General features: G+C 62.0%; 3 protein-coding genes across 7 annotated transcripts; all 3 read left to right on the top strand.

The window, feature by feature from the left end:
* The first annotated feature begins 587 nt into the window (after positions 1 to 587).
* ABCG4 (ATP binding cassette subfamily G member 4) lies at positions 588 to 9075 on the top strand. Of its 2 annotated transcripts, none has more exons than XM_088066880.1 (15): positions 588 to 877; positions 2333 to 2570; positions 4651 to 4768; positions 4842 to 4974; positions 5166 to 5216; positions 5353 to 5498; positions 5758 to 5881; positions 6087 to 6201; positions 6360 to 6496; positions 6578 to 6676; positions 6823 to 6991; positions 7610 to 7710; positions 7878 to 8036; positions 8154 to 8272; positions 8355 to 9075. In XM_088066880.1, exons 2-15 carry the CDS (start codon positions 2342 to 2344, stop codon positions 8578 to 8580), a joined length of 1926 nt encoding a protein of 641 aa, XP_087923006.1. In that variant the 5' UTR covers positions 588 to 877; positions 2333 to 2341; the 3' UTR covers positions 8581 to 9075. The 2 variants fall into 2 exon arrangements, with proteins under 2 accessions (XP_087923006.1, XP_014115280.1); XM_014259805.2 differs by lacking the exon at positions 588 to 877 and adding an exon at positions 936 to 1077.
* Positions 9076 to 13150: 4075 nt separating this feature from the next.
* On the top strand, positions 13151 to 19585 carry NLRX1 (NLR family member X1). 4 transcript variants are annotated; one of them, XM_088066861.1, is made up of 10 exons: positions 13151 to 13274; positions 14005 to 14131; positions 14229 to 14356; positions 14525 to 14588; positions 14951 to 15048; positions 15239 to 15855; positions 16241 to 17655; positions 18453 to 18539; positions 18624 to 18875; positions 18985 to 19585. In XM_088066861.1, exons 3-10 carry the CDS (start codon positions 14236 to 14238, stop codon positions 19301 to 19303), a joined length of 2973 nt encoding a protein of 990 aa, XP_087922987.1. In that variant the 5' UTR covers positions 13151 to 13274; positions 14005 to 14131; positions 14229 to 14235; the 3' UTR covers positions 19304 to 19585. The 4 variants fall into 4 exon arrangements, with proteins under 4 accessions (XP_087922987.1, XP_087922989.1, XP_014115343.2 ...); XM_088066863.1 differs by lacking the exon at positions 13151 to 13274 and adding an exon at positions 13458 to 13576 and having other exon boundaries at positions 14528 to 14588; XM_014259868.2 differs by lacking the exon at positions 13151 to 13274 and adding an exon at positions 13458 to 13576.
* Positions 19586 to 19764: 179 nt separating this feature from the next.
* NHERF4 (NHERF family PDZ scaffold protein 4) lies at positions 19765 to 23442 on the top strand. The gene is made up of 10 exons (XM_088066864.1): positions 19765 to 19984; positions 20584 to 20611; positions 20812 to 20876; positions 21090 to 21301; positions 21433 to 21619; positions 21702 to 21838; positions 21912 to 22116; positions 22275 to 22471; positions 22591 to 22761; positions 22933 to 23442. The coding sequence occupies exons 1-10, from the start codon at positions 19969 to 19971 to the stop codon at positions 22975 to 22977; spliced, it is 1263 nt and encodes a 420-aa protein (XP_087922990.1). The 5' UTR covers positions 19765 to 19968; the 3' UTR covers positions 22978 to 23442.
* The last annotated feature ends 540 nt before the right edge of the window (positions 23443 to 23982 follow it).

Below are 23982 nucleotides of genomic sequence, written 5' to 3'. Positions count from 1 at the left end.
CGAGGAGGGAGCCAGGCGTGGTGCTGGGGAGGTGCAGGGGGATCCAGGTCCTGCAGGATGAGCTGCACCAGGGAGGGTGTGCTGGGAGTAAAACCCTGCAGGGCCAGCCCCCTGCCATGACCCTTTGTGACCAGCTGTCACCCATGTCAATGGCTGTCCCAAGCCATTGCAGCCCGGGTGGCACCCCGTGCCTGTGTTGGGGTGTCTGTGCAGGATGGGAGTGGGTTTAGGGTGTGTTGGGCTCACTCAGGGGGGTTTGGGCTGCGGGGGCAGTGGGGGGAGCTGCGTGGGCTGTGTCCCAGATGCGAACGGGAGCCGGCACTGGAGTGCAGGGGGGTGCAGAGGCAGGGCTGGCCAAGCCCCGGCGTGTGCTCGGGGATGCTCCGGGCCTGCTGGCAGGCAGCGAGAGGAAATAGGGACGGTCCCTTTAAGAGGATTTTTCGCTGCCTGGCAGCGCTGCCCGCCCGAGCAGCCCATCCATCCATCCATCCTGCCGCCCATCCTGCTCCCCGCCCGGTAGCACCGGCCGCGGGGCTGGCAGAGAGGGGCGCCCCCGAGCAGCCCGGCCCGGGGGGGCTGCTGGCCACTGCGGGGCTCCTGCTAGCCACTGCGGGGCTGGGGCCGGAGCGCCCCCCGCCCGCCCTGCCCACCCAGCCCCGCGGAGGGATGGGGAGGGGACCCGGGCCGGGCACCCGCGGGGGCAGCGCCCAGCCCGGCTCCCTCCGCTGAGCGCCGCAGCCGAACCGAACCGAACCGAACCGAACCGAACGGAGCCGGGCCCCGCCCGGCCGGGCCCCCCGAGCATCGCCCCTTTGTCTGCGGAGGAGGCGAGGCGGGGGCGCTGCGGGAGCGGAGCCGCCGCCCCGCACCCTGCCAGGTGAGCCTGCGGGAGAGCCGAGACCTGGTCGGGCCCGGGGGGGCTGGGGATGGAGGGGGCCGGCGGGGAGCAGGGATGAAGGAAGAGCATCCTCGGGCAAAGCCCTCCCGTCCCCACCCCGCGCCTCGGGGCTGGGCTAAGCCGCGGAGAGCCGCTTGCGGGATTTAGCGCTCCGTGAACGCCCAGCCGGAGGAGTCAAGGTGAGCCCGAGGGCGCTTCGAGCCCGCTGCCCCCCACCGCCACCCCCGAGCCCCCCGTTCCTGCACCCCGCGGATGCTGGGAGGGGACCCGCGGGCTGGGAACCCCCACCCCTCCTTCCCACCCCTCCTTCCCCGGGGCTGGGCTGGCTTCCTTCCAGCCCTGAGCGGGATCTGCCTGCAGCAGGGAGCGGGCTGGGGGCATTTCCCGCAGCTCCCGGCAGCCGGCCGCCCCTCGCAGGGGCCGTGTGTGTGTGCTGCAGCCGCAGAGCCACTGCCCGCAGCCCCGCTGAATGTAGGTTAGCGAGGCGGTGGGACCCCAGACCGGGAGGCGAGATGGGTGCAGGGCACAGCCCTCTCAGGCACAGCCCGAGCTCCTTTTCCTGCTGCCGGGGGGATCCCCGACCCCCTCCCAGCCTCTGAGAGCCGGGACAAGCGTGCTCCCCACCCTGCTTGGCTCAGCATCCTCCCAGCACCGCAGAGTCCCCGAGCCGAGCGGAGCTGGGCTGTGCTGCAGCCGGCTGTGGAGCGCTGCAGGCAGGAGAGGGCTGGGGCAGGTGCATCAGCGTCATGGCCCCAGTTCAGTGCCGGCCTGGCCTCTGGGGCTGTGCTGTGAGAGCCTGAAGGTGAAATAATGAGCCGAGTAAGGCACAGAAGGAATGGCATCAGCAGAGCCCCCTCCCTGTTCTGTTAAGGCTCTCCCAGCAAGCTCAGGGGGAACCCAAGCACTGTCTGAGGGTCTGATGTATCCAGGACTGCTCTGCTCCAGGAGCATGGCGTGCTTTGTCCAATAAACCAGCTGGAGTAATCTGCTTGTTTAGGATTTCATACCTGTGTTCCCTAAGGCTGGGGCAGGACTGGTTCCTGGTGGGTCCCTGGGGACATCCAGGCATAGGGCAGGACATCAGCTCTGCCACCTCCCATCCTGCACCCACCGGGACAAATGGGATTGGGGCTGGGAGAGCTGAGCAGCTCCAGCAGCAGAGCTGGACCAAGCTGCAGGAGGTGCATGAATTATTGACTGTGGAGCTGAACAAAATCCTGCTGTTCCTCGCCCTGAGCCCCTCAGCGCAGGCTCGGCATCGCTGGCTGGGTCCATCCTTCCAGCCAGATGTGGGTGCTGGCCGCAGCTGGGCGGAGGGGACAGCGAGGCCTGGAGCCAGCAGGAGAAGGAGAGACAGGACTTGCTGTGGGCTGGTCCCTGCAGTGCCTGGAAGAGGGAGCCCGCTGCGAGCCGATCCCTGTGCACTCCCCACAGAGCGGAAGGATGGCGGAGAAGGGCATGGATCCCGCTTGTGTCTCCATCGCCCTGGAGGACACGGTGTGCCACGCCGGCCCTCCGGATGCTCCGCTGCTCACCACCCACTTGAAGAAGGTGGAGAACCACATCACAGAGGCCCAGAGGTTTTCCCACCTCCCGAAGCGCTCGGCTGTCAACATCGAGTTCATCGACCTGTCCTACTCCGTGCGGGAGGGATCCTGGTGGAGGAAGAGAGGTAGGAGCCGGCAGGTGGGGAAGGGCAGGGAGGGGATGGGACCCGCAGGGCTCTCACAGCCCGTTCCCGTTCTGCATGCCATGATCTCACCCCGGTCTGTCCGAGTGCCAGGGGCTCTCTGTGGCTGGCTGTTTGTTCTGGGTGTCCGTGGGAGGAGGAGGGAAGGCTCGTGTCCCGCAGCAGTTGCTGCATGCCTGCGCTGTGCAATGCCAGGAGAAGGCAGAGCGCATTCCAGGGAAACCTCTGGCCAGGGCAGATATCCCGGGGCAGCCAGGAGGGGTGGGATGGGTTTCCCCGGCACTGCTGATGGCTGTGTGGGATGCAGCGGGAGACCCCAGGGGTGCCCCAGCTCAGAGGGAAGGTGTGGTTTGTGGGGGATTTCCTCTCCCTGGGCAGCCGAGGCCGAGGCTCCCTTCCCTGTGTGCGACTCTGGCCGAGTGCTCGGGGAGGGGAGAGGGGAGGCAGATGGCGGCTGGTGGGTGGCAGTCTGCTTTAATTAGCGCTCTCAGTTAATGGGATGCCAATCAGGCAGCCCGATAAGATGGAGGGTGAGCTGATCTGCAGAAGCCGAAGGCAGGAGGGGACCGAGGTCACAGGGCTGCTCGGTGAGGGGCCCTGCCAGCCAGGAGTGGCGGATGGGGCTCTGCTGCTGTCCCCAGGCTGTGCAGCTCGGGGAACGCAGGCGCTGAAACACGCTGGGAGCAGCCCTGGCATCTGCCGGGATGATGCCTCCCTGTTTATCCGGGATGCTGAGGAAGCATCCCAGGAGGGTCCACGGCACAACCGCGGGTTCGCCAGGGCTGGATCGTGCCGGAGCAGCCCGGAGGGACGCGGCTGCTTGCCAGCGGGCCAATGCCCTGCAGGGAGAGAGGGGGAAAAGCTCGGGCGGCTGGACCAGATGGGAGCAAACCGAGGGGTCCCGGGGTCCGTGGGATGGCGGTGGGAGGGACGCTTTTCTCCCCCCGTTCAGGCAGAGCTGGCGGGGGGTGGCGGTGGCTTTGGCCACAGCCCCCAGCTCCGGCTGGCCCGCCGGGCCGAGGCAGGAGGTTACTGGCAGTCAATGAACGTGAGTAACCGCACCGCAAGCTGCAGTGGCGCCGACGTGAGCAGCATGCGCGGAGCGGAGCCGTGCTGCCGGGGGGGGGGCTGCCGGCCCTGCTCGCCCCTGGCCACCCTGAGCAGCCCCCCGCCCTCCCCTGGCCGCCCCTCTGCCCGCGGGACCCCCTCCTGCTGCGGGGCTCCTGACCCCGAGAGGGGCACAGGAGGAACGGGGCACTCGTGGATGACATTCCCAGGGGATGGACAAACCACAGGGAGCCCCCGGTGAGGTGCCACCCTGGTCTGTCCCTGGGGTTGTCCCAGCTGGGGTTTGTTGTCCTTGCCCCACAGCGGCTGTCCCCGCGGGGCACAGAGGGGACATCCCCACAGAGGGGATGGTCCGTGGTGTTATCACCCCCCTCTCCCATTGCTGTCCAGCCAGGGCTCCATTTCAGGGGCAGCTCCTGACAGCCTGAGGCTGTGCTTGTTCCTTCCTCCCGACACATCATGTTCCTTCTGCCAGAAAATGCTAATCAGCCGCGTTTAAAGCAGAGATAATTCCAGGTCTGATTAGGAGTGGCTGCTGCCGGGTGCCACAGCGTGAATGCCAATGAAGGCAGCAGCCGGATTGGGAATTCTGCCTGCCCCGTGCTGCCCTGCTCGGCGCTGTCCCTCCCCCCTGGCCTTGGGGATCAGCATCTGAAGACATGCCCAGGACAAGTGTCACAGCCTGGTAATCTTCCTTAGCGGCTCTGAGACCTGACCCGGGGATTTCCCTGGTCTTTGCTGCGATCCAGGTCAGGAGCTTCTTCAGCACTGGGAATCAGTGGGATCAGCCAAGGACCAGGGGCAGGGATCATGCTGGAGTTGACAGCTGCTGTGGTGACAGCCCTGGGGATGCTGATGGAGACACCTCCAGGCACACACAGCCCCTGGCACGGCACATGGAGGTCCTGAGGTGCTCCAGGTGCTGGGATGGTGTCGAAATCCCTGTAGCACCGCTGCCCTGGGAAGCCAAACCCCTGCTGCTCTCTCCCTCCAGGGTACAAGACTCTCCTCAAATGCCTGTCAGGGAAGTTCTGCCAACGGGAGCTCATTGGGATCATGGGCCCCTCGGGAGCTGGGAAATCCACCCTAATGAACATCCTGGCTGGCTACAGGTGAGGCTGGGGGGCACCAGGGGGGCTGGGGGTGCAGGGCCGTGCTGCATTCCCCCACTCCTCCTTCCTGCAGGGAGACTGGGATGAAGGGGCAGATCCTGGTGAACGGGCGGCCGCGGGACCTGCGCACCTTCCGCAAGATGTCCTGCTACATCATGCAGGATGACATGCTCCTGCCACACCTCACCGTGCTCGAGGCCATGATGGTGAGCTCTGCATCCCGTGGGCACTGAGACCACACTGACATCAGGCATTTCCAAGGGCTCTGGGACACGGGAACAAAATCCTGCTGCCCGTGCTCCCTTTACCCTGAGCACACAGGGGTGGAACCACGGTGCAGCCAGTTCTGGTCCCCACATCTGACAGTCGTGTCTCCCTGGCCATCCACTCCCTGCAGGTCTCTGCTAACCTGAAGCTGAGCGAGAAGCAGGAGGTGAAGAAGGAGCTGGTAAGTGCTGAGGAGGGTGGGCCCAGACCCCTCATGTCTCCCGAGGATGGGGACAAGGGGAGCAGGGGATGGCAAGGATGAAGGGAGGTAGCAGGGATGGGATGAGAGTCCATGAAAACCCTTGGCTGGTTCCCAGGTGAATGAGATCCTGACGGCCCTGGGGCTGCTGGAGTGCTCGTACACCCGCACCAGCTCCCTGTCGGGGGGCCAGCGCAAGCGCCTGGCCATCGCCCTGGAGCTGGTCAACAATCCACCCGTCATGTTCTTCGATGAGCCCACCAGGTGAGGCCACAGGGGCTCCCAGCACTGCCTGCCCAGCTGGGCTGCCCCTGCTGGCGTGGCCAGAACCCTCTGGTGCCCACCTGAGCATGGGGTGGGACTGTGCCCCTGGGGCTGATGCTCTTCTGCCTCGATCTGAGGGGAGGGTGCCCACAAGGGGAGGCAAGTGGGGACATCTTTAAGATGTTCTTCTCCCTCTCTCACCTCTCCCCTTCTCTCTCTGCTGTCTCTTTCTCCTCCACCCCATCCTGGGTGGCCACAGCGGCCTGGACAGTGCCTCCTGCTTCCAGGTGGTGTCCCTGATGCGGTCCCTGGCTCAGGGCGGGCGCACCATCATCTGCACCATCCACCAGCCCAGCGCCAAGCTCTTTGAGATGTTCGACAAGGTTTGGGCTGGGACAGGATCCCTCTGGCCCCAAGACCCAGGAGAGAAGCCATGGGAGGGGTGGGCTGCAGGCATTTGACCTGGGGCTTGTGTGGCCGGGGTCTGGCAAGGGTGGCCTGTGTCACCCTGTGACGGGGAGGTGGGCAGGAGAGGGTGACAATGCCCTGGCTGCCCTGCACCTGCCACATCCTGGCTTTCTCCTGCAGCTCTACATCCTCAGCCAGGGCCAGTGCATCTTCAAGGGCGTCGTGACCAACCTCATCCCCTACCTGAAGGGCCTCGGCCTCCACTGTCCCACATACCACAACCCTGCTGACTTCAGTGAGTGTCCCCAGCAGAGGGTGGCGAGGTCCAAACCCAGTGCCCAAGCCCTGGGGGCTGCCCAGGTTGCCCCCAGGTTGCCCAAGGGAGATGCCTGTGCCCTTCCCGTTAGGTGCTGTTGGCTCAGCACCTCTCAGGGGTCCTGTCCTCCTCCACAGTCATCGAGGTGGCCTCAGGAGAGTACGGGGACCTCAACCCCGTCCTGTTCCGCGCCGTCCAGAACGGGATGTGCACCATGGCTGAGAAGAAGAGCAGCCCTGACAAGGCAGATTCATCATGCCCAACATGTGGGACGGTGAGTGGGGCCCAGGGGAGCCTCCTGTGCCAGCAGGGCCCCCGTGCTGTGAACCCAACCCTTGTCCCCGTGGTCTTGCAGGATGTGGATCACATCGAGAGCCACACATTTGCCACCAGCACCTCAACTCAGTTCTGCATCCTCTTCAAGAGAACCTTCATCTGCATCCTAAGGGACACGGTGAGGACAAGGGAGGCTGGGCCAGGGCTCGGGGTTGGGCTCTGTTGGGGGCTGGCAGCAACAAGGAGTGACATGGGCTGCCTGCCTCTCCCTTGAGATGTTTTTGGGCTGTAGCCCCACCTTTCTGAGCCCCCCTGTGCCTGCAGGTGCTGACCCACCTGCGGTTCATGTCCCACATCTGCATCGGGGTGCTCATCGGGCTGCTCTACCTGCACATCGGCAACGACGCGGGCAAGGTCTTCAACAACACCGGCTTCCTCTTCTTCTCCATGCTCTTCCTCATGTTCGCTGCCCTCATGCCCACCATCCTCACCTGTAAGCAGCTCCTCGCCCCAAAATGCCCTCGCTGCTCCCAGCTGGTGGGGTGCATGGCACCCCAACATGGCAGTGTGGCTGTGCTGGGGACCCAGAGGGATTGGGCAAAAGGGGGAAAATAAGAGAGGAAAGAAAAAAATCTAAAGAATGGGAGAAAATCTTCTGTTTGCCTGCATTGCAGTTTTGCCCTTTTAGTTTGGCTGTTTGGCCCTTGTTGGCTCAAAGAAGAATGCTGGAATTTTAAGATTTTATGTTTTATAATTATATATATTTTTAATTTATAACTAAAAATACATATTTTTAACATTTTTTATTTTTATTTTTTATATTGTATATTTTTAATATTTTTATTTTTTTGATCTGAGAAAACATAAAAAATGTAATAAATCTGTATTTTCTGCTTCCCTTCTTTGCTTAAAACGCCCCACCCAAGCTGACTTTTCCACGTGGAAATTTCCCACATCAGTCACTGATTTTTATTTTTTTTTCCCCAATGAAGGTTTGAGCTCCCTGTCACCATGCAGGTTACCTGGTTACCTGTACCAGGGTGGGTGGGAGAGGGGCTGGAGCACCCCAGGGCAGGGAATTGCTGGCTGCTCACTCCCTGTTTCCCTGCAGTCCCCCAGGAGATGACCGTATTCCTGAGGGAGCACTTGAACTACTGGTACAGCCTCAAAGCCTATTACCTGGCAAAGACCATGGCTGATGTGCCCTTCCAGGTGAGTTTTCCGTGGATTTAGTCACCACCCTGACGCTGATGTGCCGTCCTTGGCACAGCCAATTCCTACCCGGTGCCCCGGGCTGGCCGTGGAGGGGTCCCTCCTCCCCCAGGACGCTCTGTGGGGTGGGGATGGCCCAGCAGGGTGATGTCTCTGTCCCCGTGCAGGTGATCTGCCCCATCGCCTACTGCAGCATCGTGTACTGGATGACGGGCCAGCCCCCCGAGGCCACGCGCTTCCTGCTCTTCTCCGCCCTGGCCACCGCCACGGCCCTGGTGGCCCAGTCCCTGGGGCTTCTCATCGGAGCTGCTTCCACTTCCCTGCAGGTCTGACGGGGCTTTGCCTGTTCTGTGCAGAGTTGCAAGGGCCCCCAAGACAATTTGGGGTGAAGTGCTGCCCGCAGGTGGGCAGAGATGTGACCCCCAGTGGCCTCCGCCCCCCAGGTGGCCACCTTTGTGGGACCCGTCACTGCCATCCCTGTGCTGCTGTTCTCGGGCTTCTTCGTCAGCTTCAAGACCATCCCCACCTACCTGCAGTGGAGCTCCTACGTCTCCTATGTCAGGTGGGCCCCCAGCTCTGGGCAGAGCTCCCTGTGCTGGGCTCCCCTGGGCCCCTGGTGACCCTCGGGGTGTGCTCTGCCCTAGGTATGGCTTCGAGGGGGTCATCCTCACCATCTACGCCATGGAGCGCGAGGACCTGGAGTGCCTCGAGGACTTCTGCCCTTTCCAAAAACCCATCAAGATCCTGCAGGAGCTGGATGTGGAGGAGGCCAAGCTCTACCTGGACTTCCTCATCCTGGGCATCTTCTTTGTCATCCTGCGGCTCCTGGCTTACCTGGTCCTCAGGTACAAGGTGAAATCTGAGAGATAAAGGGGCCCCGGTGCCGTTCCCGGGCCTGGCCTGCTGTGAGAGATGTTCTGCAGATGGACACGGTGCTCCTGCAGGTCCCAGACCGTGGCGGAGGCACTGGGAGGTGCCAGCCAGGCCTGGCTCAGTCGAGAAGGGTTTTGAGACATCTCGGAACTGTTTTAACCTTCCCACACACTCTTCATTGTAAAACGTTTTGTACAGCCCTGGCATGTGCCACCTTTCCCCCCCAGGACTGATGAGCCCCACGGAGCTTGGGTCCCCTCTCGTTATCTCTGCCTGGCGCTGCCCTGGGGACACCAGGGACAGTCCTGCCGAGGTGGTTTGTGCCGAGCACGCCTGGCAGGAGCCTGCTCAGTGTAGGGGGAGCAGTGGGCTGGAGCTGGGCTGGGAGGAGGGAGCTGCAGAGTTGGAAGTGCAGCTCGTGGCCCCGTTCCTCATCCTGGCCAGCAGTGTGTGAGTCGGGGCTGAGAAGAGCCCAAAGATGCCATAGGTGAAGTTGCACAAGGCTTTATTGTTTCCTGTCACCGTAGCCACAGAGATTGCTGCACCCCCTTTCCTTTCTGTGCAAATCCTCCTCCTTTTTTTCCTTTTTTATTTTTCTTTTTTTGAGTTTAGTTTTGTTTTTTTCCCCACAAACCCCACTGTATCCCATTCTTCACGGAGGGGAAAGGGAGCCTGCAGGCAGAGAAGGACTTGGGGCTCTGTCTCAGACTCCTGCTGGGACACCATCCTCAGAGCCAGGACCTTCACACCAGGGTCTGTGGGAGCAGGACAGTGTTCTCAGACCCTAGGGACTGTCACATTCAGTCCCTGTTGTCTCTGGGGTCTGAGAAAAGAGGGTCTGAACCAAATCAACCAACACAGAGAGAAGTGACTGGTCCCTTGCATGGAGCAAGGAGGATTTAGGTTCCCACACCCTGCCAGTGCCAGGAGGCTGAAAAACAGGGCTGGGCTCAGCTGTGTCATCACTGGAGCCTCTGCTGCAGGAGGAGAGCTGGCCCTGAGCCCTTCCCCTGCAACCTCTCTTCCCCCGGCACCACTGGGGCTGTCTCAGCAGGACAGGGCGGACGAGCCTCGCTCAGCACCATGCAAGGAGGGGATGCCAAGGACACCTGGCGTGTCACAGTGCCAACCCCCCAGGGTGACACTGCAGAAAGGGGTCCCAGCAGTGCCTGGACTGGAAACCAGATGAGATCCCAGAGAGGTTTGTTTGCAGCGGGTGACTTGGACGCTGGGAAGGTCTTTGCACGTCGTGACTGGTGCCAGGATAAGGTCCCTTCTTGGCACATTTCTCTGGTGGCTGCTCCAAAGTCACACACCTTGCAGAGGGAAGGCAATTCCACACCGTGCTGGCTCTCCAGAGGAACTGAGCTGAGCCCAGAGCTGGTGGGGCATCTGCACATGCTGCTGTGCTGGGAACACAGCACCCTGCTTACCTGCACAGGCTCCGTGGGTGTGCTGGCACTGCTGGCAGCGGGCTGCACTTGTCACCCACAGACATGGGAACCCGCAGGTTTTTGGCGAACATGGACACGGGGGAGGCAGCCCTGCCCCACCCTGGCAGGCTGGCCCTGGTTCAGGTCAGCCTGGGGAATCCTGTCCTGGCACTCTGAGCAGCCAGGGATTGCAGGGCAAGTGCCAGATTCCAGCAGAATCCTGGAGACTGATCTTTGGTTTTGCTGGCTTGGGTTGGGGCTGCACAGCAGAGTCTGGCTGGGCTGACACTGATGCTGAGCACTCAGCAAAGCTGAGCTTCCCCTGCCTGGAGAGCATCGAGGAATGTTTGGCCATGGGGCCCTCCTGCACACAGGGTCTGGAAGCAGGACACAGCCTGCTGCCCTTTCCATGCTGAGCATTGAGGTCGTCCCCAGGGGCTGTTGTCTGACTTTTCACTATTCCTCACAAAATTCCCCTCTGCTCCTGGATCTTCCACAGTGGAGCTGTGTCAGCTGGAGGGCTGCAGTGCTGCCAGCCCCAGGGGCAAGGAGGAGCGGGGGACAGTCCCTGTGCCTGCTCTGTCACGAGGTGCATGGATGGGCAGAGAGCTGGAACATGTGGGCTGTCACCCTTCTCCATCCCCTTGTCTCTGGAGCTGATAGGACTGATGTCCTGCTTCTGTCCTACTCTTGGGCTGGGACTAGTTAAGCCTGGCCCAGCACAGAGTGTGCTCTGTTGGGGTGAGGCTTTCCCCTGGATGGATCCCGAGATGCAGGAGGTGTCAGTGGGCCAGCTTTGCACAGCTCCTGCTTCCTCCCTGGCATTTGGGGCACTCATGGTGGGTCCTGTTTTCTGCACCCTGGAGGTGCTGCCATCCCCAGCTCTGTGTCCTGCACCCAGCACACCTGGACACCCTGTGCCAGCACAGCCAGGGCCACCACCGCTCCCAGGAGGACCAGGACAAGATGGACTAGCGAGTGGAGCAAAGGGGCTACCAGCAGGCACCAGCAACTGCCACTGCCCGTGTCCCCCACACACAGGGAAGGCTTTGTTGAACAGGCTCTGCTGCTTGCAGAGAAAGCCTGTGGAATGTTGCTCCCCAGCTCAGAGCAACACTGCCAGGGCAGTGCCAGCCTGCCTGGGATGGAGCAGCTGGCAGCACCTCTGGGATGTCCAGGAGGGCTCAGCACAGCCTGTGCCTCCTGCACCCCTGAGTTGCAGTGTCCCAGCCAAGCAGGTATGTGGCCACTGTGGGGCAGAGGGCCGGGACAAACCCTGGAGCTGCAGGATGGCTGGGCAAGGGCTCTGGGGAGTGGGGGCGATGGGGCAGGCCACCCATCCCCAGGGCAGCAGGACACAAGTGAATGTGTTGGTAGGAGGGGGCTGAGGAGTGGGGGATGTGGCACAGGGCAAAGGCACCCTCGGTGCTGCCTGAGGAACTGAGCCACGGTGCCACCGTGCTTTCCCTCGCTTCAAGGACAGTCCCAGAGGTGGTGGAAGGTGCAGGGAAATGCAAGGAGAAGAAGCAGGTTTGCACTGAGTGGGCTGAGCACCCCGGGATTTATTGCCTGGGTGATCCCTGCCCTGCAGGAGCAGGACAAGAGGGGTTTTCTCTGCCCAGGCATGGCAGAGGGACAGGGTGCAGCCATCCTGCTCCAGGGGGCCCTTAGGGAAGCAGCAAGGATGCACTTTATCAGGGCAGGGAAGCGGAGCCGTGGTTGCTTCTGGCTGCAGGAATCCCACGAGAGAGCGTCTGGATAATCACGAGGAGTGTGATGGAGGAGAGCAGGCTTCTTCCCCCACACCTCCTCTCCTGCCCCTCCCTTCCCTTGTGATGCACTTTGAGGGTGGGGTTCAAGCAGTGGCTCTGGCTCCCTGGGAACACTGGTTGAGCCTCAACCCACCAAAAACTGCTTCAGCCCCTTTGGCCCAAGGCTGTGTCAGGTTCTGCCTCTCACGGGGGCGGTGATGGCAGCCAGGCAGGGGGATGGCCACTCACCTCCATGCATGTCCAGGCCACCTTTGTCACACGCACAAGAAGAGCAAATGCTTCATCACCTGGCTGGGGTTTGCTGGAGGGGAGACTGGGAGAACAGGGAGGGGATGGGGCTTCTCCCAGGGTTTCACCCCTCTCCTAAATCAGGCAATAAAACAGTGTTTCCTTCTCACTGTGTGTGGACACCATTTGTCCTGTCCCTCTGCCACGGGCAGCCTGTGGCTGCCTGGCATCTCTGTGTGTGTCCCTGCCACGCTGGACCCTGTGGTTTTCCAGCCTTCACTGTGTCCACACGTGCAGAGGAGGCTGGACAGTGGGGGGCACGTGTGATCTGGGGGGCATCAGGCAGAGAAGTGCAGGCATTGAAACTCACATTTCCACAAGACCAGAGGCATCAGCTGCTTTCTCCCTGGGACAGCTTGCCAAAATAAGATGCAGGTAACAACTCAAAGGCCGAGGGAGTCTGCTGGCACAGCTCTGTTGTGACAGCTGCTCCGGGGGGCATTTGCCCAGGTCTTTCTGCCTTGCTGGGAGGAGGCTGTGAAGCGGGACCAGGGTACTGCTGCCCACAGCTGCAGCCTGGCAGGAACCAGGCAGGGTGGAGGTGAGGCCCTGGGCTCTCCAGGCTGGGCTGCACATGCAGGTAAGTGCCCCGCAGGGACGGGGTGCCAGGTGCCAGCTTGCTGCTGGCGCCCAGCAATGCTCACCAGAGGGTGCCGGGAGCTGCTGGGCAGGAGGAGATGTTTGGTTTGTGTCGGTGTTTCCAAGATGCCAGCTGTACTTGTTGGATTTCACACATCAATAAAACTTATATTTATAGTGTACTACCTGGCTGTCTCCCTTCCCTGAGAGCCTCGAGGGCACACGTGTGATGGGGGGCGTTGAGTTTGGGGTGCAAATCTGGCCCGGCAGCCTTACCCAGGTGTGACCCCTCAGTCCCAGCAGCCCTGGGTGGGCTGGCACTTCCCAGGACAGCACCCAGGGGCTGAGAACAGTGCGTGTGTCCCCAGCGCCACATCTGTACTTGCTGGCTGGCCAGGGCGGACCAGGCAGCAGCGAGAGGGCAGGTCCAGATGTGCGTGTTTGTGTGTTAAACAGGCACACCCAGGCGCTGCCAGCACAGCTCCTTCTCCCGCAGGGGAAGGATCCTCTCCGGAGCAGAACTCATCCTTGCAGGCTCCAGTTGCACAGCCGGGCAGCAGCTGGCGATACAGAGCCGCCAGATGTGTCCGGGGGACATCGCCGCCTCGCAGCACATCTGGTAAGAGCGCGGCTCCCCCAGTCCTGTGCGTGTTTGGGAGGGCACGAGGGTGCGGGTGCTTCTCCAGGCTCCAGCCGCTCTCCCAGTCCTGCTCGGGGAGCTGGCAGCGCCGGCCGTGGGGCGGGCCAGGGGAGGATGGCGTTGCAGGAAGTTCTGCCTGCGGAGCAGCCGCCTCCGCAGCGGAGCCGTGCCCGGGACAGGCCGGGCAGGAGGCGGATGGGCAGCTCCGGGCTGTGCTCCGTGAGCCCGGCAGCTCGGGCAATGGGAGCTCGGCTTTCCCGGCTGGAATACTGCTGGACGAGGTAACCCCGGGCTCCGGTCGCGGCACCGGCACGGGCTCGCCGTGGAGCGGGGAGCCGGGAGGGCACGGGCAGCGAGGCCACGACTGCCACGGGTGCCAGCAGGGTGCCGAGAGGTGTCCCTGAAAGGGTTCTGCAGCAGGAGGGCAGCGCAGGGCCCTCGGCTCGGCAGCGCGGCTGGGAACGGGCTGGAATCTGGGCATGGGACACAGGGGGGTTCCTTTCCTGCCAAGGCACCGAGGTCGGGACACCCGTATTCAAGGTCAGCTCCTCTGACTCCGTCCCTGTGCCTCAGTTTCTCCATCTGGATCAGATAAAAAGGGACTGTAAACAGCGTGGCTCGTGGGAGGTGTGAGTGAGCGAGCTGTCACCCTGCTCGTCCCTTCCTCTCTGCTAGGGTTTGATTTTATCTTTCTCCCTATGTGCCTCAGTTTCCCAGGATGTCGGGGGCTGTGAGCACCACCCCGGCTCCTGAAGGATCACCCTGCTGAGCCGGGTTGGGAGCCTGAGTCAGCACCAGCACAGCCGGTTCTGCCGGACTGGACCACGCTGGGTCAGGTAATGCTGGGCAGGGCTCTGCTGCACCACATCCCCACAGCCCCCGGTGCTCTGCTGAGCACCCCGGAGCCCCTCAGCCCCCTCCCCTGTCTTCCAGGAGCAGGATGTCCCGGGCCATGCAGTGCCAGAGCTGCCTGCCCTGGGGCAGCTGGGCACAGCTGCCGCGGTCCCTGGCAGGGAGCAGGGGGACCCGCAGCGTGTCTGTGTGTGCTGCTGCCGTGCCAGGTGAGCTGGGTTCTGTCCCCAGGGAAGCCTGTCCCTCCTGGACATCCCTCCCCAGCTGTGCGGGGATGTGGGGCACACCAGCGAGGTGTGAAGCCAATGGGCTGGGTGGGGTTAGCCCTGCTGGGCTGGAGAGAGCCGTCCCTGACCATGTGCATTCTTCCTCCCCAGCAGGTCCTGCAGGCAGGTGTTTCCTAAGGAAGATCCTTCGCACAAGCAGCATCTCCCTCCCCAGGTACAGTCAGTGTCACACGGCTGGGGCTCTGCCACAGCACCTGGGTGGCTGAGCTGGCTGCCTTGGCACCAGGGACACTGCTTTGCTTCCACCTAGAAAAACAGCCAGACCCACCTCCCTGCCTGCTGTGACTGCAGCCCACCTCCTCTGCCTCGCCATGGGTTTTCTGGGAATGTACAGCCCATGGCTTCCTGACCTGCCTTCACCTCCCAGCCATGCCCCTACCCTAGCCCGTGCTGTGGGGGAAGGAAGGGGTGAGCTGGCTCCTCTCAGCACTTCCCACAGCCTCGCTTGTGATCTGCCCACGCTGCCCCAGGACGGGTTTGGAGCTGCTCCCCGTGATGCTCTCCCTCCTCCTGCAGGGGCTGCGTTCGCTACCAGGGAGACTCCCGGGAGATCTCTGCTCAGCCCGGCTCCTCTCGCCATGGTCAGTCCCAGCTGAGGAACGTGGCCTCTTCTGGTGAGTTTGCAGCTCTGGTCTGGAGGGAGGGTCCTACACAGCGGGGTGGGGGCAGCTGTTGTCCTGGGCAGTGTGAGGGTTCCCCATAACTGGGTACTGTCCCTTCCCTGCAGTGGCTTGGGGCAGGCAACTTCCCCAGTCCCCTGCCAGTGAGCAGCCCTTGTCATGTCCAGCACCTTCCTCCTTCCAGGTGCCATTAGGAAGCACCAGAAGAGCCTGTCTGCATGGTTCAGCCACCAGCCCAATGAGGAGAGGCAGTTTGGCCCTTCCTTCTCACTGGATGCCGTCCACGTGGACCCAGTGATCCGGGAGAGCTCCCTGGAGGAGATTCTGAAGCCCTCCCCTGATTTAACCATCCAGAACCAGCTCCAGCAGCCCTGTAGAAAGGTTATCAGCCTCCACAACCTCTTTGACGTGGACGCCTGTGGGCGGCAGGTGAAGAACGTGGTGCTCTATGGCACGGTGGGCACGGGCAAGAGCACCCTCATCAAGAAGATGGTGGTGGACTGGTGCCACGGCCGCCTGCCCCACTTTGAGCTGGTCATCCCCTTCTCCTGCGAGGACCTGTCCCACAGCCACGCCCACGTGTCCCTGCGGCGCCTCATCACCAAGAAGTACCAGCACCTCCGGGACGTGGTGCCGGTGCTGGAAGCTTCCAACCTCAGGGTGCTCTTCATCCTCAACGGCCTGGAGCGCCTCAACCTGGACTTCCGCCTGGCTGGCACGGAGCTGTGCTGTGACCCCAACGAGCCCGTGCCACCCTCTGCCATTGTGGTCAACCTGCTGCGGAAATACCTCCTGCCCGAGGTCGGTGGTGCCCTCCTTTGTGCTGGGAGAAGGTTGGGGGTGAGCCCTGAGGCAGTACAGGGCTGTTGTGATAATTATTTGCAGTCCAGCTTGGCTGGCAACCTCTGTTCCTGGAGGGACTTGCCAAGGTGGACTCATGTCACTGGTGGGCTCTTTGGGGAGGCCTGGTAAGGTAATGAAGGCTGAGATCTTCCAGGCTTTATATATGTCTAGGAGGGAATGGGGAAAGTTCTTCTGTCCCCTCTGCCTGGGCCAGGTTTGATCCAGCACCCTTTGTGCAGCAGTTTTGTGACCCCCAGCCTGTGGACGGGGTGATCCTTGTGCACCTCTCAGTGGGTTATGCCCTGCTGAGCAGCCCCAAACTCATTCATCCCTGTGTCGCCAGGCCAGCATCATCGTCACCACGCGCCCTTCGGCCGTGCGCCGCATCCCCGGCAAGTACGTGGGCCGCTACGCCGAGATCTGCGGCTTCTCCGACACCAACCTGCAGAAGCTCTACTTCCAGATGCGCCTCAGCCAGCCGGGCTGCTCCGGAGAGGAGAGCCAGCACCGCAGCTCGGCGGAGCAGGAGAACCTGGTGGAGATGTTGTCGAGGAACTTGGAGCGCCACAACCAAATAACAGCTGCCTGCTTCTTGCCCTCCTACTGCTGGCTGGTGTGCACCACCCTGCACTTCCTCTACTTCACCAGGACGGTTCCTCCCAGCCAGACCCTGACTGGCATCTACACCAGCTTCCTGCGGCTCAACTTCAGCGGGGAGGTGCTGGACAGCACCGACCCCACCCACATCTCCATGATGAAGTACGCGGCCAAGACAGTGGGCAAGCTGGCCTACGAGGGGGTGATGTCCCGCAAGACCTGCTTCTCAGAGGAGGACCTGCGGCAGTGCTTCGAGGTGGAGATGAAGACCGAGAGCGAGCTCAACCTCCTGGAGGTTTTCCGCAGCGACGTCTTCCGCTTCTTCCTCAGCCCGTGCGTGCAGCCGGGCAAGGAGCACACCTTTGTCTTCACCATCCCCGCCATGCAGGAGTACCTGGCAGCCCTGTACGTGGTGCTGGGCGAGAAGAAAACCCTGGCCCAGAGAGTGGGGAAGGAGCTGTCAGAGGTCATTGGGAAGGTGAGCGAAGATGTGGCTGTGGTTGTGAACATCATTTCCAAAGTGCTGCCCCTGCGTTTCCTCCCCGTGCTCTTCAACCTGCTCAAGATCTTCCCTCGCTACTTCTCCCGGGTGAGCGGCAAGGACAAGGATGCCATTGCCCACACCATGGCAGAGGAGCTGTTCAAAGAGGAGGACTACTACAACGACGATGTCTTGGACCAGATCAACTCCAGCATCCTGGGCGTGGAAGGCCCCATGCGCCACCCCGACGAGGCCCCGGATGATGAGGTCTTTGAGCTCTTCCCTATTTTCATGGGCGGAATCCTGTCCCGCCGCAACCGCGCCATCCTGGAGCAGCTGGGCTGCTCCATCAAGAATCTGGCAGCCTTTGAGATCGCCAAGGCCATGAAGAAGACGGTGATCAGGAAGGGCCGCAAGGGCCTGCCCCCCTCCGAGCTCATGGACTACCTGTTCTTCCTGCACGAGTTCCAGAACGAGCGCTTTGCAGCCGAGGCCGTCCGCTCCCTCCGTGCTGTCAACCTCTCCTCTGTCAAGATGACCCCTCTCAAGTGCTCCGTGCTGGCATCTGTCATGAGCACCACGTGTCACGAGGTGGAGGAGCTGAACCTGACCTCCTGCAACCTGGACAGCGGCAGCTTGAGGACCCTCTTCCCTGTCCTGCTGCGATGCAAAGCTCTCCAGTGAGTACCACCTCCTCCTGCCCTTGGGCACTACTCAAAAATTGGGTTCTTTCTCACCTCTGCCCATCACGGGGATGCTTTAGGAGGCCAGGTATGGAAAACTTAGGAAAGGGCATGTTTATCCTCAGGGCAGACCTAGAGGACTACAGCTTCCAAAATGCAACGCTCCTGGAGCAGCCTTTCTAGGGCACTGCATGCTGGGATTTGCAGTCCCAGCTCACCCTCTCGCAGGAATTTTTGGGAAGTTCCCTGTAGCTGGTACAGGCTGGGCGGGCTGTCCTGGCAGACCCGAGTCCCTACGGGAAGTTACCCGGCATCCCCGTGTCGTTCGCTCTGTGAGGAGTTTGCTGTCCCAAAGGTGGGCGTCTGGGCTGTGCAGATGTTCCCACAAACGTTCCAGAACGTTTGTGGAGCTGCAGGTCTTCCTGCCGCCCAGGTGGTGGCGAGACGTGCTCAGCACAGATGGATCGGGCTGTGCAGCTGGGCTGTGCCGCACTTCCTTCCTCCAGATGCTCAGGAGGGCTTGATGGAGCCCTGATCCCTCCTCTGACCTTCACCCACCCCCTGAAGACTCCGCCATCCCCTTCCCCTTGCCGTGCTCTTGCTGGCACTGGCTCTGCTGGCTCATGCTCCGGTGCACTGTCACTATGCTCCCTTTGGGAGAGGAAACCTGGAGTGGCCTAGTTTGGGGAGCCCAGGGAGGATGGTGATGGGCAAAATGGAGCGGGCAGGGCTGCCAGGCTCTCAGGTAACAGCCATTTTGTTCCTGTCACCCCCGTGTCTTGCTCTTGCACCAGTTTGCAGCTCAACAGCCTGGGCTCCGAAGCCTGCAAGGAAATCCGTGACCTGCTCCTGCATGACAAGTGTGTGGTGAGCAGCCTGCGGTGAGTACGGCCCCCGCCCCTGCATGACCCTGCCACTGCTGCCCACCACGTGCCCCGGCACTCCCTGAGCTCCCGTGTCCACAGGCTGGCCAATAACCCCGTGGGCGAGCAGGGCGCTCGCTACCTGGCCGAGGCGCTGGCCGGCAACCGCTCGCTGACCCAGCTGTCCCTGCTGCACACCTCACTGGGGGACCCCGGCGCCGAGGCCATCGCCCAGCACCTGGCCCAGAACCAGCATCTGCAGGAGCTCAACCTGGGCTACAACTCCCTGACGGACACGGCGGCCCTGCGCGTGGTGGAGGTGGCCAAAAGGCACGAGACGCTGGACAAAGTGCAGTGAGTCCACTCCGGCACGTCCCTGCCTTTTGCCCACGCGGTGTCCCCTGTCCTGTCTGCCTCTGTCCTTCCCCTCAGCCCTCACCAGTGTCTCCTGCTGCTTTCCCAGTCTCTACTTCAACGACATCAGTGAGGATGGCAAGAGGGCACTCGACAGCCTGCGCATGGACCGGGACGGCGTCAGGGCTCTGGTTTTCCTCACGGCAGGCACCGACGTTTCCGATTACTGGTCCCACATCCTGAACGTGGTGCAGAGGAACCTGCCCTTCTGGGACCGAGAGCGGGTCCGGCAGCACCTCGCCCTCCTCCTGCAGGACCTGGAGAGCAGCCGCAGCCAGACTGCCAACCCCTGGAGGAAAGCCAAATTCCTGCGAGTCGAGAGCGAGGTCAAGAAAATGCTGGGGAAACTGCAGGATGGGAGCCTCTAACCTGCTGCCCATCCACCAGCCAGGACTGGGCAGTGGAGTGTGTGCCCACCTGGAGATGCTGGGTGGATGGTGCTGGGTGCGTGGGGCTCAGCCTCATCTGCAGGCGAGGCTGAAGTGTGGGAACAGGACAGAAACCAGGCCAGGAGTAAATGGGACTTGTTCTTCTAGGCTTGTGGAAAGCCAGCCCCTGCACCCTGGCCAGAGCAGTGGCAGGGAGCAGGATTCAGGCTTGTCTGTGAATCTTTTGGGAGCATTAAAGTGCACCTCTTTCTTTCCACTGAAGCACACTAGTACCAAGACTTGATCTCCTTTTCGGGCCCTTCCTGGGGAGGAATGTGGAGCCGCCCCTCCAGCAGCTGGAGCGGAGGGTTCTGCCTTTCCCCGCCTCACAGTGCTGGCATGGAGCAGCCCACCTCTGCTCCAGTGCTGACCCAGTCATTCTCCCCTCCCTGTGTCCCCCGGGAAGCCACCAGGAGCTGTCCCCAAGCTTGGTGTCCCGGGGTGCTGGCCCTGCTCCCAGCTCCGACTGGCAGTGCCCTGGGGCTGGGAGGGCAGGGGAGACTCGGGGCTGTTTAACCATTAAACCTGGGGCGTCTTGCAAGAGGCGGGGACACCTCCCTGCCACTTCACCCTGTACCTTGCTCCCTCTGGCAATCCCTGCAGCCATGAAGCAAACAAAAGGTATGTGCTGGGGAATCCTCTGGAGACCCTTCCCCACACACACAGACCCTGCTGCCAGATGGAGCAAGACAATGTCAGAGCCCAGGCAGCCTGTGGAAAGGAGCCAGAGGCATGCAGGAAAATGTCTCGTCATGGGGATGCTGGGGAGGAATCCCCTCTCCCTGGGTTTGGGGTTTCCTGTTCCCAATGAGGTGTGGAGGGGTTTTATGGGGGGTTTGTGCCAGGGAAAGTCTCTATTCCTTTCTCCTGGCTCCAGCAGCTCTCTGAGGTCCTGGTGAACCTTCTCATCCCTCACTGAAGAGCCCTGTAAGCCCCCAGGACTGTGCCCCATCTGCTTGGCCCTGCTTTGCCCCAGCAGTGAATGCCCATGGGACCTGAGCAGCAGGTCCCGATGTTGGGAATGCAGGACAGTGGTGACAGGGCCAAGGAACAATCTGTGCTGAGAGACAGAGGGGCTTGGGGGCTGTGTGGGCTTGGCAAACCCCCTCACCTGGCATGGCAGGCTCAGCCTGTGAGTGGACAAGCCCTGAGTGCTCGAGAGCGTGGGGTCTGCTCCCAGCCCACCACCTCCTGTGCTGACCTCTCCTCTCCCTCTGCAGGGCTCGAGGGAGACAAGATGTCCATCATGTAAGTGCTGATCTCCCCTTGGCCAGGGGCTTTCTGGGGCTCAGGAGAAGTGTGGAGAATGGTCCAAGACAGAGATCCTCTCTGGCTTTCCCAGGCTCCAGCTGGCCCTTTCTGGGAGGAACAAGCTCCCCAAGGCTGGGGGAGGCAGGGGTAAGGCCATCCTGCACTAACATGGCCTCTCCTGCCCTTTGTCATTTCAGAAAATTTGAGTTTAACCCCAAAGTTGGGATCGACAACCCTGCCTTGACACTGACTGAGGACACGGGTAAATACACCCCCTCATCTCCCAGGGTGTCCTTGTGTCTGCACGGGGTTGTGGCACCTGGGCACTGCTGGGGCCCTGAGCTCTCTCACTCACACTGGGGACCTGTGGGAGGTGAACACAGAAGGGATGAGCAGATCCCCAGCCCAGGATGGGGTGGAGAACTTGTGTGAGGATCCCTGCAGGGCCCTGCTCACAGGCTGTGCCCCCACACAGATGGTGAGGGCATGGGGGAGCCCCGCTTCTACCTCCTGACCAAGGACAGCACGGAGACCTTCGGCTTCTGCCTGCACGAGGAGCTGGGCTGCCAGGGCCACGTCATCCGGCAGATTGAGCTGGGGGGGGTGGCCCAGCGCAGGGGGCTGCAGGACGGGGACCGGCTGCTCCAGGTCAATGGCCACTTCGTGGACCACATGGACCACCTCAGGGTAAGCTGGGAGCATCCCATGGGAACGCCTGGATCCTCCCCAGCCAGGGGAACGGAGGATGCATGACCCCTGCTGACCCCAGGGACCTTGATCCCTCCCCATCAGAGGGTTCACAGCCTGGGTTCTTCCAGGTGGTGCAGAAGATCAAGGCCAGCGGGAACCAGGTCCTGCTGGCGGTCCTGGACGGTGACTCCTACGAAGCAGCCAAATCCCTGGGCAGGGACCTGTCCCAGATGCTGCCGGATGACATCCGCCCGCGCCTCTGCCACGTCACGAGGGACAAAAGCGGCTTTGGCTTCAGTGTGTCGTGTCCAGAAGGTAAAGCAGGATGCTGCCACCATGAGCCACCCCATTGTAGCACCTCACTCACCCCAAAGTGCCCCTTCTGCTCCTCCTGCAGGCACCAAGGGCACTTTCCAGCTGTCGGTGCTGCAGGACGGGCCAGCGGACAGGGCAGGGGTGCCACCAGGCTCCTGGCTGTTGGAGCTGAACGGGGACAGCGTGAAGAGCTACTCCCACACACAGCTCACCAAAAAGGTGCCTGGTCCTGGCATGGGGGGCGAGGGATGGGGCTGAGAATGTCACTGAGAGCCCCGTGCTTCCCATCCAGCTTAAGCAGAGCGGCAACAAGGTGACACTGCTGGTGGCATCCAGCTCCGTGGAGGAGTTTTATCGCCTGCGGGGCCTGCGGGTCACGGCTGCTTTGGCAGACACCTCCAGGCTCCCCTTCAAGGTCCGGGAGCTGCACCTGGTGAAGGGTCCCGCTGGCTACGGCTTCCTGCTCAAGGAGGATGACTGCAGCTCGGGGGGAGTAGGTGAGGAGGCTGAGAGGGGCAGTTTGTACCTGAGCAAGGCACTTCTGAGGGTTGGGAAGAGCCGACAGCTCTGTGCCTGCAACGGGACCCTGTCCCCACCTGCACACGGGGGTCAGCAGGGCCAGTTCCCCTCTGCGAGCCTCTCCCCGCTGTGGCAGGCCAGTTCCTGTGGGATGTGGATGTGGGGCTGCCGGCCGAGCAGGCAGGGATGAGGGAAGGGGACCGTGTGCTGGCAGTGAACGGGGAGAGCATCGAGGGGCTGGACCACGAGCAGACCGTGCGCAGGATCCGCGCCCGGGAGGACCAGGTGACGCTGCTGGTCATCGACCCCGCTGGTGATGAGTTCTACCGCTCGGTAGGTTTTGGGGACATGGTCCTGCTCTGCCTGGGGAGCCCTGGGGTGCTGTGAGGCTGCACGGTGGGATGGGTGTCCTCCACAGGGGCTGTGCGTCCATCCCTCTTCTGCTCTTCCAGATCGGGCTGTCCCCCCTGCAGTTCTTTGAGGACAGTGACCCCGCCTCAGGCTCCTGCACGCCCTCCCTGCCCTCCCGCAGTGGCTCCCCTGCACTCTGTGACGTTGAGGTGGGACCCAAGGGACCTGTGTCCTGGCTGATGGCTGCTGCCAACAGTATAGAGATCATACAGGTAACTCCTCAGGGCAGCGCTCACAGCCTGGCAGTGCTCTGAGTGCTGCCACCCTCCTTTCTGCCCATCCTAACATTTCCCTGGCACCTGTGGTGCTGCCAGGAGGAAGCTGTGTGCTCCCCTGGCCACAGGGGCCAGGCAGAAAGACCCCTCCAACCTGTGTCCCCGCAGAGCCAGCGCCAGGAGGAACAGACGAAGCTGTGCCAGGCATTCTAACAGCCCAGGAGCCTCTGGACAGGCTCTCCCACACAGCACCTCCACCCAGGCCACATCCAGCCCCTCGAGCCTCAGCACTGCTCAGCATGGACCCTGCACACGCAGCTCCTGTGTCTCCATGCCTGGCTCACAGCATGACCCTCCCAGGGACTTGTCTCTGCTCACCGAGGCTGGCTCAGAGCTTTTATCAACCACAGTGGCAGCTCCTTGTAACCTGACCACAAACCTGTGTCTTTGCCTGCTCAGCTACCTCCAGGGATTTCTCAGGACATTGCACTGAAGCCCTTGCCCAGCTCCAGGCTCTGGGAGTTCCCAGGAGAGCTGAGGCACTGCCCTCTGCACCGTGACTCAGGGGACTCGAGGGTTGGCTCAGATCTGCACATGCATGGACATCTCTCCTGTGCTTCTCCTCTCATCCTCTCCCTGAAGCTGTGGGCAGTGAGTGTCCACCACCCACCACCCTGTTCCTGCACCACCCTTTTGGGGTGTGATTAAAGGACAAATCCACACTGCTGTTTGTGTGGGTGATGCTATGGACAGCACTGTGTCTTGGCAGCACATCCCGGGGCCAGATCCATCCTCTCTTCCCAAGCCTGGAGCTGGGCAGTGGATGCAGGAAGCTCTCCAGGTGTGCTGCTGAGAGGGTAGGGGCTGAAAGCCATCCTGAGAGCCTCTGTACCTCCAAGAATTTGAGGGCAAACTCCTGTAGGCATCCCTCGTGCTCCATGGCAAGGGTTGTTCCTGAGGGTTCCCCTTGCAGGTGACACATCAGGAGCATCCGTTCGTGCCCTGCCAGGCTGTGACAATGCTGGGGGAGGGACACAGGGGGGTTCCGGGGCACGGGGGGGTCCCAGCAGGGGAAGTTTCACCTCTCTGCTGAGCGTGGGAGAGTGAAAATGAGCAGAGTTTTGCACGGGGCCAAGAACCGCAAACCTCTGGCTGAGGTTTTACCTCAGCCCCTTCTCGAGCACGAACGGAAATGCGACACTGGAGCAGTGCCCCGTC

This window comes from Pseudopodoces humilis, chromosome 25 (genome assembly GCF_049639895.1).
Source record: "Pseudopodoces humilis isolate 2021_Gansu_Grassland_sample_001 chromosome 25, ASM4963989v1, whole genome shotgun sequence".
NCBI classification, from domain to species: domain Eukaryota; kingdom Metazoa; phylum Chordata; class Aves; order Passeriformes; family Paridae; genus Pseudopodoces; species Pseudopodoces humilis.
This window is presented reverse-complemented; position numbering and strand designations above follow the sequence as displayed.